This window comes from Schistocerca americana, chromosome 10 (assembly GCF_021461395.2).
Source record: "Schistocerca americana isolate TAMUIC-IGC-003095 chromosome 10, iqSchAmer2.1, whole genome shotgun sequence".
Taxonomy (NCBI): domain Eukaryota; kingdom Metazoa; phylum Arthropoda; class Insecta; order Orthoptera; family Acrididae; genus Schistocerca; species Schistocerca americana.
This window is the reverse complement of record NC_060128.1, coordinates 50181717-50195025: the sequence shown is the minus strand read 5'-3', so window position 1 is coordinate 50195025 and position 13309 is coordinate 50181717. Positions and strand designations below refer to the sequence as shown.

General features: G+C 38.7%; 1 protein-coding gene across 1 annotated transcript in view; it reads left to right on the top strand.

Moving 5' to 3' along the window:
• The window catches only part of LOC124552657 (tyrosine-protein kinase Fer-like), a 627186-nt gene that overhangs the window by 594257 nt on the left and 19620 nt on the right, over positions 1-13309 (top strand). Inside the window, exon 12 of the mRNA XM_047126982.1 lies at positions 12357-12479. Within this exon, the coding sequence (XP_046982938.1) occupies positions 12357-12479 (123 nt within the window). The remainder of the gene's footprint in view (positions 1-12356; positions 12480-13309) is intronic.

Below are 13309 nucleotides of genomic sequence, written 5' to 3'. Positions count from 1 at the left end.
CTTTCCTGATGAGGCAACAGTTTGTTGCGAAAGCTTGAATTTTGTGTGTATGTTTGTGTTTGTTTGTGTGTCTATCGACCTGCCAGCGCTTTTGTTCGGTAAGTCACCTCATCTTTGTTTTTATATATAATTTTTCCCACGTGGAATGTTTCCTTCCATTACATATATATATATATATATATATATATATATATATATATATATATATATATATATATATATATATATAAAAAAAACAAAGATGAGGTGACTTACCGAACAAAAGCGCTGGCAGGTCGATAGACACACAAACAAACACAAAACTCAAGCTTTCGCAACAAACTGTTGCCTCATCAGGAAAGAGGGAAGGAGAGGGGAAGACGAAAGGAAGTGGGTTTTAAGGGAGAGGGTAAGGAGTCATTCCAATCCCGGGAGCGGAAAGACTTACCTTAGGGGGAAAAAAGGTGTGTCTATCGACCTGCCAGCGCTTTTGTTCGGTAAGTCACCTCATCTTTGTTTTTATATATAATTTTTCCCACGTGGAATGTTTCCTTCCATTACATATATATATATATATATATATATATATATATATATATATATATATAAAAGAGAGGGAAACATTCCACGTGGGAAAAATATATCTAAAAACAAAGATGATGTGACCTACCAAACGAAAGCGCTGGCAAGTCGATAGACACACAAACAAACACAAACATACACACAAAATTCAAGCTTTCACAACAAACTGTTGCCTCATCAGGAAAGACGAAAGGATGTGGGTTTTAAGGGAGAGGGTAAGGAGTCATTCCAATCCCGGGAGCGGAAAGACTTACCTTAGGGGGAAAAAAGGACAGGTATACACTCGCACACACACACACATATCCATCCGCACATACACAGACAAAAGCAGCTACACATCCACATACACAGAAGAATACCCTTATACAAAAACATTGAAATTACAGACTGGAAACCTGTTGCAATGTGAGCAATGTGTGCATATTTTCTTATGTACACACTTTCATTCCCCTATAACACCTGGCGGTTCTCACATTGCAACAGGTTTCCAGTCTGTAATTTCAATGTTTTTTTATAAGGGTATTCTTCTGTGTATGTGGATGTGTGTGTGTGTGTGTTTTGGCCTTCTTACCTAAAGATAAGATGTAGGTTATTAGAAACCATGGAAACAAGGAAGGACTTCACCGATAGAAGTTTGTGAATATGGAAAGAGGGAAAAAATAGGTAGTTCCTCAAATGAGAAGTAAGAAAGGAACAAAAATAGATATGGTTGCTAAGATCTAAGAAGGGAAAGAAGATAGCCCCAAAGACAGGAAATCCTTACCACCCCGCTCCCCCAGGATCCCTACCCCTCAGGTACTTGAGTGTGACACCGGAGGAGGTTTGGTGTTAAATCGTCTCCTACAGAACAGACATTTCCACCTTCACCCTTGAGGTCCCCGAAGGAAATCTTAGCAACGGAAACGGAAAATGGTGAAGAATCAGGCACACTTATTTGCGAGGGTTGTCTGAAAGGTGTGATGTGTGTTTTATGTTAGCCATGATTTATTTGCTCTTGTAAACCATGCTTTTATCTACAACACCAACTACTTTCAAACTTAATGCAAACCTTCTCATTTATATTACATCTCACAAAAGGTATAAAATATTCTATACAAAATAGAAAATCTATATACTATGGTATATTAGTTTTTCAGATAGTCATGCAGTATTACATTTTCTTCAAACATAATATTCTATTCAGTTCACTTTATCTAAATATCAATTTTTACCTGTGATTCTCTAAGATTGTTTTTTATTTGACTGTCATACTGGTTTTCTAAGATATAAGATTACAGGATAGTTTAAGATTTTAGAAATAGATGACAGGGTAGTTTAAGATTTGAAGGGAATTCGATGTAGGAAAACTATTTTGGAAGAAACACCGAGAAAAACTTGGGATCCAACGGTCATCACTCCACTCATTAATAAGAATGTTAATATCCGTGGGAGTTAGATGACTCTGCCCGGATCCCACCGATCTGATATTAACTTCACTCGAGCAAGTGCAGACCAGTACTTTTCGTTAAATGTTGTTTGAAAGTCTCCCCACTGCAAAACAATCACCACTTCACTAGGTAACACAACATTAGGTGATGATATGTTTTTTCTACTTTGATTTCTTTTCACACGTCATCTGTAACCTTTGCTAGTATCATTAAATTTGGAAAAAACAACAGTCCAAAAGTTTCCGTAGGTTATACTCTCGGTAAATTCTCAATCTATAATTTGTTCAAAAGGTTCCTCCAGACTACATACATTTATAATATCAAAGTTAGATATATTCTCTTCGAAGCATCTATCGACATTATCCACTCGTGTACTGTCACCTGTAATTTGCGACTGAATAATTGGCATTAATTCCTTAGGCTGATCTACAGTCTGTTTGAAAGTATTCATTCCCTGTTTTATATTATTGTATTCACAATTGTAGATGTCTTCCAAAGATTCTAAGCTTTCAATTGGTTCTGATTCTACGTTATTACATTTGGCATCAAATTCAGTTTTTAAAGCACCCGTGCCTGTGCGTAGACTTCTAGATTCTTTGCTTCGAGCATCTACTTTAACATTTAATGAACCTACATTCATCGTTTGAATATGTAGAGTTTCATACTGACCCTTTAATTGAGAAATTATGAAACCTAGTCCTTTATTTAAAATCTCACCTCGAGCCTTTAAATTTAGAATTTATTGAGTTTATTAAGTCCAGGTTTTTTTTAAAAATTTGCATCTAAAGCTGCACTCTGAGCATTGAAATGATCACTTAAAGCTTCACTCGGGGCGTTTACTTTAGCATTTAATTGTAGACTTTCAGCTTTGACTAGATTCACTAATTCAGACCAGTCTGGCCCTTCTTTACTAATTTTCATAGCCCTGACTGGTTCTGAAGTTCCCCCAACTTGTTGTATACTGTCCATGCTTCTATAGGCATTAGCTCTTGTGAGCATTTAATACTAATTTCAATTATACGAATTACACAGTAAAAGTTCGCCCCACAATATTTTTTAACACTTCCTACTAGAGTAATAAAGTTTTTATTTCACGATCAGCTGGCGTAGAATTCTCGCTGCATAGGTGGGCGGATGTGGCGGCAGGTCAGCACAGGTGTCGGCGGCGGTGGGTGCAGGTTGTTTACCGCAATGTGTGTGCGAGCTGTATACTCCCCGCTATGGATCTTCTTGGACAAATTGTTCTAGGCGTATCTCTCTAGTTTTTAATGTTGGGACTTTTGTACATCTTCTCCTTTTTAACATTCACAAATTGTCTCCATCCGATACCTTGGGCTTAATTCAATTTCTTGGAATGATTCTTTTGTCTCATTATGCTCGGTTGCTATGGCAACACATGAAATCTTCTTATTTCATTTTTGTCTCAAAATTCCTGTTTTCTCCTGTCCTTTTGCACCGGTTGCTACGTTCTAATGATTTGACGACTATTTTAATAGGCCTTCTCTTTTAAAACTGTGCTCTTACGGCAACACCGTCGGTATATTTAGACTCTGTGCACAATAACAAATTCACACTTTCAATATAAATGTTAGACTTATTATAAGTCACTCCTATCATCTCACATTAGAAACAGATTTAAGTACATTTAGCAAAGAGTTGGCTTAACAACCGTAACTCTGTTACAAAGAAATAATAAAATACATTTTGCCTCCAGCAAGCCCAAGATAAGAGGTTTTTTTTCAGACTTCAGGATCTCAATTGTTCTTGTTATTTATAACAATGGTCACTGATACTATTATCACAGAATAACATAGAAGTTCCACAGTTCTTGCGTATACTTTCACTAGAACTTCCGTGGATCGCCCGATAAGTACTTGTTGGTGCCGTTTGTCTGCTCGCAACTGATTTCACACCTGCACACACAAATGTACGATGCACAGTAGGTACGATTCTAGCATCCCACTCTCACATCTAAAATATTGTGTGTTCGAGATGGTAGAAGGCCGAGTGGTTTTAGAATTTACGCAAAAATTCTCGAAACCCCACACGTTCTGACATTGTAAGCGTAGCTATCTGTAGTATTACGAACAATGAGTTGCCGAGGTCATTTAAATCATTTGTTCGTATATATTATTGATTTTCAACAATTCTCTGCTGTCATCTTTGGATTTATGTTTACATCATTACAGAATTTTCTCCTTCACTGCAGTAAGTGGCTCTATACAATGCTATTGGTAATCTTCGATCCTAATATGGCAACAGAGAACTGCCAAAAAGCAGAAATTAATTCAAATAAATTATTTTAGCAATCTTGACAGTTGAAAATTTATTCCGTGTTCATAAAATGAAATGATTGTTAACACGTGTTCTGAAAATCACAAAATGAATAGAGTGATATGTCATCACAAAAATTAAACATGGACATATTTGTATTTGTATTTCTTTATTGGTCCTGTAAATTGTGTTTAGGTACATATTTTGCACAAACGATGTAGGACAAGTCAGGTTGGTACAGTATACACAACATCATACACATTGTTATTTTGAAAGGATAAATAATTAAAAATTATTCAATACATGTTGAATATTGATGACAAATTTAATATAATGAAATAAAATGATAAGACTTATTAAGAATATTCGAGCAGTTGCACTACACTTTTCTGGTACTCTAAAAACTTGGAAACAGAATAGAAGCAGTGGTCAAGCAAGTACTCCTTCAGTTTCACTTTAAACTTTTGTAAATTTTGCATCTGTTTCAGATAGGATGGAATGTGATTGTACAGCATTATGCCAGTATGATACACTCCCCTCTTACAAATGTTTGTACTTGCTGTGTTGACATGCAAGTAATGTTTCTGTCTAGTATCATGAGGGTGGTAATCACAGTTATACTTGAAGATATTTCCATCTTTTAAAGTACTTCCTTTTGTCAAATTTAATATTTCATACGTATATAAGCAAGGAAGAGGCAGTATATTGAGATTTTTAAATATTGGTCTACAAGAGTCTCCGTACTTAGCATGGTTTATTATTCTAACAATCTTTTTCTGTAGCCTAAATGTTTTCTTTGTGCCTACGGAGTTCCCCCAAAAGATAATGCCGTACATCAGCAGTGACTGAATACTGCCATGGTACATTGTGATCACAGACACACGGCTTGTATTTTGAGCGAGGATTCTTACTGCGTACGTAAGTGTGTTTAGCTTTTTATTTACATGGTTAAGATGTGTCTCCCATTTTAGGTTTTGCTGGATATGTATACCTAAAAATTTTGTGTCGCTCACAGATGAGACAGTTTTTCCATCATAGTGGTCTCTATGCCTCAAAATATTTTAAAGAATAGACTGGTGCCCCTGATAACATTATTCTCGACAAAGCATTTGCACAGTGATCTTAAATATTTATGGTGAAAATTGCACAGCTAGTAGAACATCCTAAACTTAGTACTTTGCTTTTTATTGACAAAAAAAAAAAAAAAAAAAAAAAAAAAAAAAAAAAAAAAAAATACTGACACCTAATAGAAACAATTTAAGCTCGCAGTAACTGTTCGAGAAGATGACAGCCGGCCTGAATGTATGCAATGCAGTCGCACACAAAATGTTGCTGGGTACTCTCAAATATTCCTGTGCTTGTCATATAATCAGACAGGCAACTAGGACTCTAACAGCTCATTTCTCTTCAATTTCTACTGAGGACTGATCACCAGTTACAGGACTTTTGCACCCCATATGAAGAGAAACTTGGAGAAAATCAGTTTGGATTGCGTAGAAATGTTGGAATACGTGAGGCAATACTGACCCTATGACTTATCTTAGAAGATAGACTAAGGAAAGGCAAACCTACATTTGTAGCATTTGTAGGCTTAGATAAAGCTTTTGACAACATTGACTGGGATACTCTCTTTCAAATTCTGAAGGTGGCAGGGGTAAAATACAGGGAGCGAAAGGCTATTTACAATTTGTACAGAAAGCAGATGGCAGTTATAAGAGTCGACGGGTATGAAAGGGAAGCAGTGGTTGGGAAGGGAGTGAGACAGGGTTGTAGCCTATCCCCGATGTTATTCAATCTGTACTTTGAGCAAGCAGTAAAGGGAACAAAAGAAAAATTTGGAATAGGAATTAAAATCCATGGAGAAGAAATAAAAATGTTGAGGTTCGCCGATGACATTGTAATTCTGTCAGAGACAGCAAAGGACTTGGAAGAGCAGCTGAACAGAATGGACAATGTCTTGAAAGGAGGATATAATATGAACACCAACAAAAGCAAAATGAGGATAATGGAATGTAGTCAAATTAAGTTGGGTGATGCTGAGGGAATTAGATAAGGAAATGAGACAGTTAAAGTAGTAAAGGAGTTTTGCTATTTGGGGAGCAAAATAACTGATGGTGGTCCAAGTAGAGAGGATATAAAATGTAGACTGGCAATGGCAAGGAAAGTGTTTCTGAAGAAGAGAAATTTGTTAACATCGTGTATAGATTTAAGTGTCAGGAAGCCGTTTCTGAAAGTATTTGTTGGAGTCTAGCATGTATGGAAGTGAAACATGGACAGTAAACAGTTTGGACAAGCAGAGAATAGAAGCTTTCAAAATGTGGTGCTACAGAAGAATGCTGAAGATTAGATGGGTAAATCACATAACTAATGAGGAGGTATTGAATAGAAGTGGGGAGAAGAGATATTTGTGGCACAACTTGACTAGACGAAGGGATCGGTTGGTAGGACATGTTCTGAGGCATCAAGGGATCATCAATTTAGTATTGGAGGTCAGCATGGAGGGTAGAAATCATAGAGGGAGACCAAGAGATGAATACACTAAGCAGATTCGATTCAGAAGGATGTAGGCTGCAGTAGGTACTGGGAGATGAAGGAACTTGTAGAAGATAGAGAGTAGCGTGGAGAGCTGCATCAAACCAGTCTCTAGACTGAAGACCACAACAACAACATGAAGAGAACCGATGCATTGATTGCCAAAACAAAAATTGGAGCCCTGAAAACAAATAGCAATGAATTAAAGTAAAGTCAAAGCTCACATGTGGCAGAAGCAGCCATAGAGCATCACACAGCTATGTCAGAGGTGCGAGTAGATGAGGGCCACGTGAAAAAAGTAAATTGACGGAATTAATGAGGGAAGATCCGTCGATGGTAAAGGAGTGAGTAAGGTAACGGAATGAATGAAGCGAGCTCATTAGGCAATAAAGGTGTAAGTGATCTGACAGATTTATTATGTGGAGATCGTGAGGAAATAAACAAGTAAATGATGAGACAGGATTAATGAAGAAATTTCCTCAGGCCGTAAGTTAGTAAGAAACAAGAAGGAACATGAACTGTGAAAGAGATTTTGCAGTTGGGAATACACTATTCCATGAGAAACCAATTAAGTGCTTAGGACAGTTTGTAAGGATGTATGGAAAGGTTCCCTATCCCCTCCACCCATCCTCTGAAGGACGACTGAAGAGCGACACATGAGGGTGGCCAATACATCGATAAGAAGCTCTTTAAGATTATGCCGTGTCAGGCACAGATGGGACTGAATGGGGAAATGGGATAGGATTCTAGGAGCAGGTGTCCACAGAGGGACATAGGAAGTTAGAAGTGAGAACAGAAGTCAGTCAGTGAGAAGGAGTTGTGGACAGATGTTGTTGCAGTTAGAGGTTGGAGTCACTGGGTAGAATTAATTAGGTTGGTTTGTAGCTTCAAAGCATTTGTTTTGCAAGTTCCTATTGCTAATGGTTTATTTGTCGATTGTCATTTTTTATTCATAATGTACTGTTGGTGTTTGACTTTACATATTGTAATTTTGTCTTCTGGAGATAGTGGGTGGAGCTGTGGATGCTAAACAATGGAGGCCAAGTGGTAAAGTTGGAACATCAACATATTCTTCTGTTTGAGTTCAATAGAGGGATGACAGCAGTGGAGGCAGCCAGAAACATTTGCAATATGTATATATAGGGATAATGCCATTGGACAGAGCACGGCAAGAAAATGATTTTCTCATTTTAAGGCGGATCGTTTTGACATTAGTGACTCTCCACATTCAGGAAGACATTTGGGGTTTGATGAAGATTGTTTAACCACAGTAATCCATAATTATCCATGTCATCGTACTCCAGAACTAGCAAATGTGATGAAATCCGATCATTACACCATCGTGTGACATTTGGACGCAGTGGGGAAGGTGCAAAAATTGAGTGCATCAGTACTGCATGCTCTGAGCCAAAATCGTAGAAATCAGAAAGTGGTTGTATGTGCATCTGTGCTCGCTCATCATCAGTTGGCTCATGAACAACACTGACCATTCCTATCCCGTATTATTACTGGTGATGACTAATGGTGTCTTTATGCTAACATAAAGAAAAGAAAGAAATGTTTGAACCCAAACAAAGCAGCAACTTCCAGTACAATGACCCTCGTGCATCCACAAAAGGCAGTGTCATGCTTCTGGTAGAACAGCAACACTGTGGTGTACCGTGAATTTCTTCCCTGAGGTGTAACCATTTGAGATGTCTTGCAGATGTGATCCGAGAACCGGGAAGGCTGTGTGAAGTGATGCTACTACGTGATACCGTATTTACTTGAATCTAAGCTGCACTCGAATCTAAGCCACACCTGAAAAATGAGACTCAAAATCGAGGAAAAAAAAATTTCCCAAATCTAAGCCACACCTGAAATTTGAGACTCGAAATTCAAGGGGAGAGAAAAGTTTTAGGCCGCACCTGCAAATCAAAACAAAGTTGGTCCATTGTAATATGAGACACAATTTAGGTCGAATGAATGACGATACAGCTACAGTAGTTTGGTTCGAGCCGTAAGCTTAGCGGTTAAGCTTTACCAGGTAGCCATTGTTATTTGTCAGGTGCTCCGTCAGTATTTATACGGGTACCCTTCCTTTTTCACGTGCTTCGTCTGGTTTGAATTGATTGCTTATTTTTCTTTGATCAGATAGTTGCCGTTCTCTTTGTTATAGGTGTTTATGTCACTCTAAGCTGAAAATGCATCACAGTACTGTGTCATGCATTGTTTGTCACATGCATTGTTTGTGGCAGTCTTATAATGAGTGTTTACGACCTGTCATTGCTCGCGACATGGCTTGCTTTTGTGCGCGCTACCGCTGCTTACAATTTAAAAAAAAAGAGAGAGGAATAGTTTCATTAGTGAAACAATGGCAAGAGACTGCTATTTGTTGTTACAGCAAGAAGCAAATAATAGATTGCGTATGATAGAAGATGTTCTGAACGAGAGTTTAGCGAAAATTTTTCTCCGTTTCAAAATCTTTGCAAACGCCTCTTTAGTACATTACATTCTGCACAGAAATTAGAATCATCTTAGATTTAAAAATCTAGTGAATTGCCGTGCTTCATTTCTGACTGTGTCACTATTAGGCATAAGAATAATACGAATATAAACATGACATGATATGTATATTCTTCCACGTTTGCTGTTGTCTCACTCTAGTTTCGTAGTTTATTAGGCAGACAGGATTTAAATGAGACAGCAGCAAACACGAAAAAATACATGGCAAAATGTTTATATTCGTATTATTCTTATGGTGAAGAGAATACTGCATGTGATTCACAATTCATAAAAGTTCCTATTAGCAACCATCTCTTCTCACAGGTACGAAAAAATTCAGAACATAGAGTTGGCCATATTGACAAAACATCCCAAACAGTCTTGTACTTTTCGTAGTACATTGAAATGCTGCTACATTTGAAGATGAACAATACGGAATGTGTATTTACTTTGTTGGATAATGTATGAAAGTGCAGTGGTCGAAACTCAGGGCGGAGAAAAAAGCTTGTTTTCCACCTTTTTTTTAAATTTATTTACTGGCGCAGAGGTTTGGGCGCCAGTATTTATCTTTGTGCCTGCAAAGCATGCCTGTGTAGTGCTTCATATATTCGATGGCAGAAGTTAGTTGTGGCGGCACCTACCACCATTTTTCAGAACGTCCGCTTACTTTGCACTCGGTTCTGAGTTGCAGGCGGTTTTTTGGATTACAAAAACCGGAAATAAAGTGCGGCTTAGATTAGAGTAAATACGGTAATGCCAGTCCACATTCTGCTGCTCTGATGAAATACTTTATGCAGGAGTTGATTAGGGAAGTCATTCTGCACCCACCCAATTCACCTGAAGCTCGCACCCTCAGATTTTCATCTTTTGTTCTCTCTGTCGAACATCCTTCAAATAACTCCCTTAGCGGACGAAAATGCATTCCAAATGTGGCTCGATGCGTTCTTCACCTCAAAACTGAGCGATTTCTACCATTGCAGGATCAAAAAGGTACCCCAGGATTGGCAGACTGTTGTAAATAGTGAAGGAGAACATATTATTGATGACTAAAGTCCCTGTTATGTGTATCTGTCGTGTTTATCAAACTTATGTAAAAACGTTGCGAACTTATGCACCGATGCAGTAGTGAGCTGGAGGGCTCTACGAGTCTTATATGATGTACGAGAGTTCCAGTAAGCAGACAGAACAGTGACAGTCACTGTAGCCAAATGACACTTTGGTTGCAGCATAGAGGCACCTCCGCTAGGGAAGTTAATTCTGTAAGCAATATTCTCAACAAAACTTACAAGTTAATAGTATCCTCTCAGTCGATTACTTTCATTGTCATCATCTGTCCTTCTCTATGCACCTCAGGGAATTTCGTACAGTCAAGCAAGTCTCCGTCTCACTCTGGTCGACTGACTGAATTCCCCTCAGCACGAGACGCTGTCGTTCGACCTCTTCCGGAACCCGAGCTCGGGATGAGACTTCACACCGGCTAGAGGACACGACCTCCCATTCCGATCTGATGCCGGGGATGTCTGTAGTCCGGGTGTTTACGGATGTTATCTCAAAATCGGATGGTGCAACATCTTATTGAAACCACATTGCCTTGTGGACAGTGAGATGTACAATCTTCCAACAGCTGTGGCAGAGAATACCAGCTGATGTGCACCATTTGAATGAGATTGTAGCAAAGAGGATCAGTACAGAACTGTTGCCAGTGCTCCAGGAGGAGTGTGGCGTACTCATTTTTGGTGACTCAGTGCGTCACTACTACAACATTGTTACAAGTGAAAGTGACGTTCACTTTGCAAACTGTCAGACGTTCAGCGCTGCAGTTCTGTGCTGAACTCTGAGTTCGTAACCATTTTGTTTTGTTGGGAGTATGTGTTGTTTATGGTACGGTTGCTACTTCACTACTGTCCTCTACACTGTTATTCAAAGAGTGTGTTTCTCAGGCAAGTCGACTAATGGTTACCGACGAATGTGACACTACCTTCTCAAATTTTAGCGTGTGGAGCATCTCGGCCGTGTCTCTCTGTCTTGAACGTCTCGGTGTCACCGTAAGTTTCTACCTGTATCAATAAATTTCCTGTATTGTGGTGATGTCTGATGTGGAGCTATTTCTGTACTTTCCGAGTGCTTAATTCTGCAGCACCGTGTACTTTAGTGAGCAGTGCTCCTCGTTCAGCGGCGAATCGCCGACTGCAAAGTAATGGTGAGTCCCGGAGTGGTCACACCACTGACAACTCTGTACCTTTTTATTTGGTAGGGCCACCAAAATTGCTGTGGCCGATAGTTGTTTGTCACGAAACGTATAAGCAGTGTACAAATATGTGCCTCCCGTGTACTGCAGGTAAGACCTCATATTGCCTAAATATTCGTTAGGAAGAGCTGGCTCCTTATCTTGAAATAATCAGTCTCAGATGCTCTATATCAGCATAATTTTGAGCTTAAAATTTGGTGACATCCCGTTAACTCTGATATACCCTCCCATTTGTAGCTGACAGTGCAGCTGCAACAGTGCCATTAATTTGAGACAGCCGAATTAGCGCATAATGATAGGACAGGAGGAGTATATAGAACTTATTAAACACTTAGATCAGTGAGAGCTCATGTCTGTAATTGAAACTGTGGAATGAAACATCATTTTTTGTGTCATGTAAACTTTTACTGTCTCAGCATCAAATGAAACATCAAAATTTCACAAAAAAATTGCTTGACAAATAGTACATTTTTGCCTCAAAATCTGGCATAAAGTACGCTACTACCATCTGCTGCCCTCAGTCGATACAAAACGACAATTTCTGTTACTAGCCCGGTGTTGGTCCTTATATAAATGAGTAAGTTATTCATTGTTACTGTTTTTTTTACATATACTGGTTTACAATGAAATGTCAATTATTCACAAAGTTATAAATATGAGAACATATTCTGCCTAAAGAAATAAAATATGTTAAGTAGTACTTTTTTTTTTAAACACCAAACTTTCCCGAACAAAATTTGTCAAGTTTCATATTTAATTGGAATTTAAGATCACGTTACTGTAATTCTCTAATACTTTTACGCAGAGACTGTGTGTCGTTCTCTTTGTAGGCCAGAACAACATAGTCAAGATTTCGGACTTTGGCATGTCACGAGAAGAAGAGGAGTACATTGTTTCTGATGGAATGAAGCAGATACCTATCAAGTGGACAGCACCAGAGGCCCTAAACTTTGGTAAGTATTTTCTCACCGTTCCAAGAGTTCCCTCCTTTTTTCATTACATGGCTGTTGCAGATCACACTTTATGATATGCTACATAATGATCCAATGGTAAGTATCTGTTTTTAAATGGAACAATTCAAATGTACATGCAGGTATGTACCAGCAGAAATGACTCCGTACTGGAAATATCAGCCTTTAATGTCAAAAGGCAGACCTACATGAGATGAGCAGTGCAAGTTCCTGGGTACAAGGGAAACATACAGAAAATATATGTCCAAAACTTAGTTAAAATGTATACCTACCAAATGGACTCTGATAGGGTTCAATTTTGAGTCCACTCATATTCCTGATGCACACTGCTGGAAAAAAATAATTAGTAAACCTGGAACGATGACATTAGTTTGGATCTGATGACAGCATAGGCCACGTGGGGGATAATAGATGTGCCGATGGTGGTCAGTGTCGTCCGCCGACAGATAGCGGAGTGGCGTGGCTACCGCAGCGCCGTCTGTCTCTACTGTTTAATAGAGAATGCTCACAGCCAGAAGGCTCAGTGTGGTGCAAACGTGCGAAGCGAGCAGGCAAACGTGCAACAGAGACACACTCGTGCCTTATACACTCCAGTGAGTGAGTTTGAAAGGGGACAGATTGTTGCCTTCCAAGTGGTGAGTAAAGTTCTGTGTACTGACTTGGCAGAAAATCCAAAGAAATTTTGGTCTTATGTCAAAGCGGTAGGTGGATCAAAACAAAATGTCCAGACAGTCTGTGACCAAAATATTACTGAAACAGAGGATGACAGACTAAAGGCCGAAATACTAAATGTCTTTGTCCAAAGCTGTTTC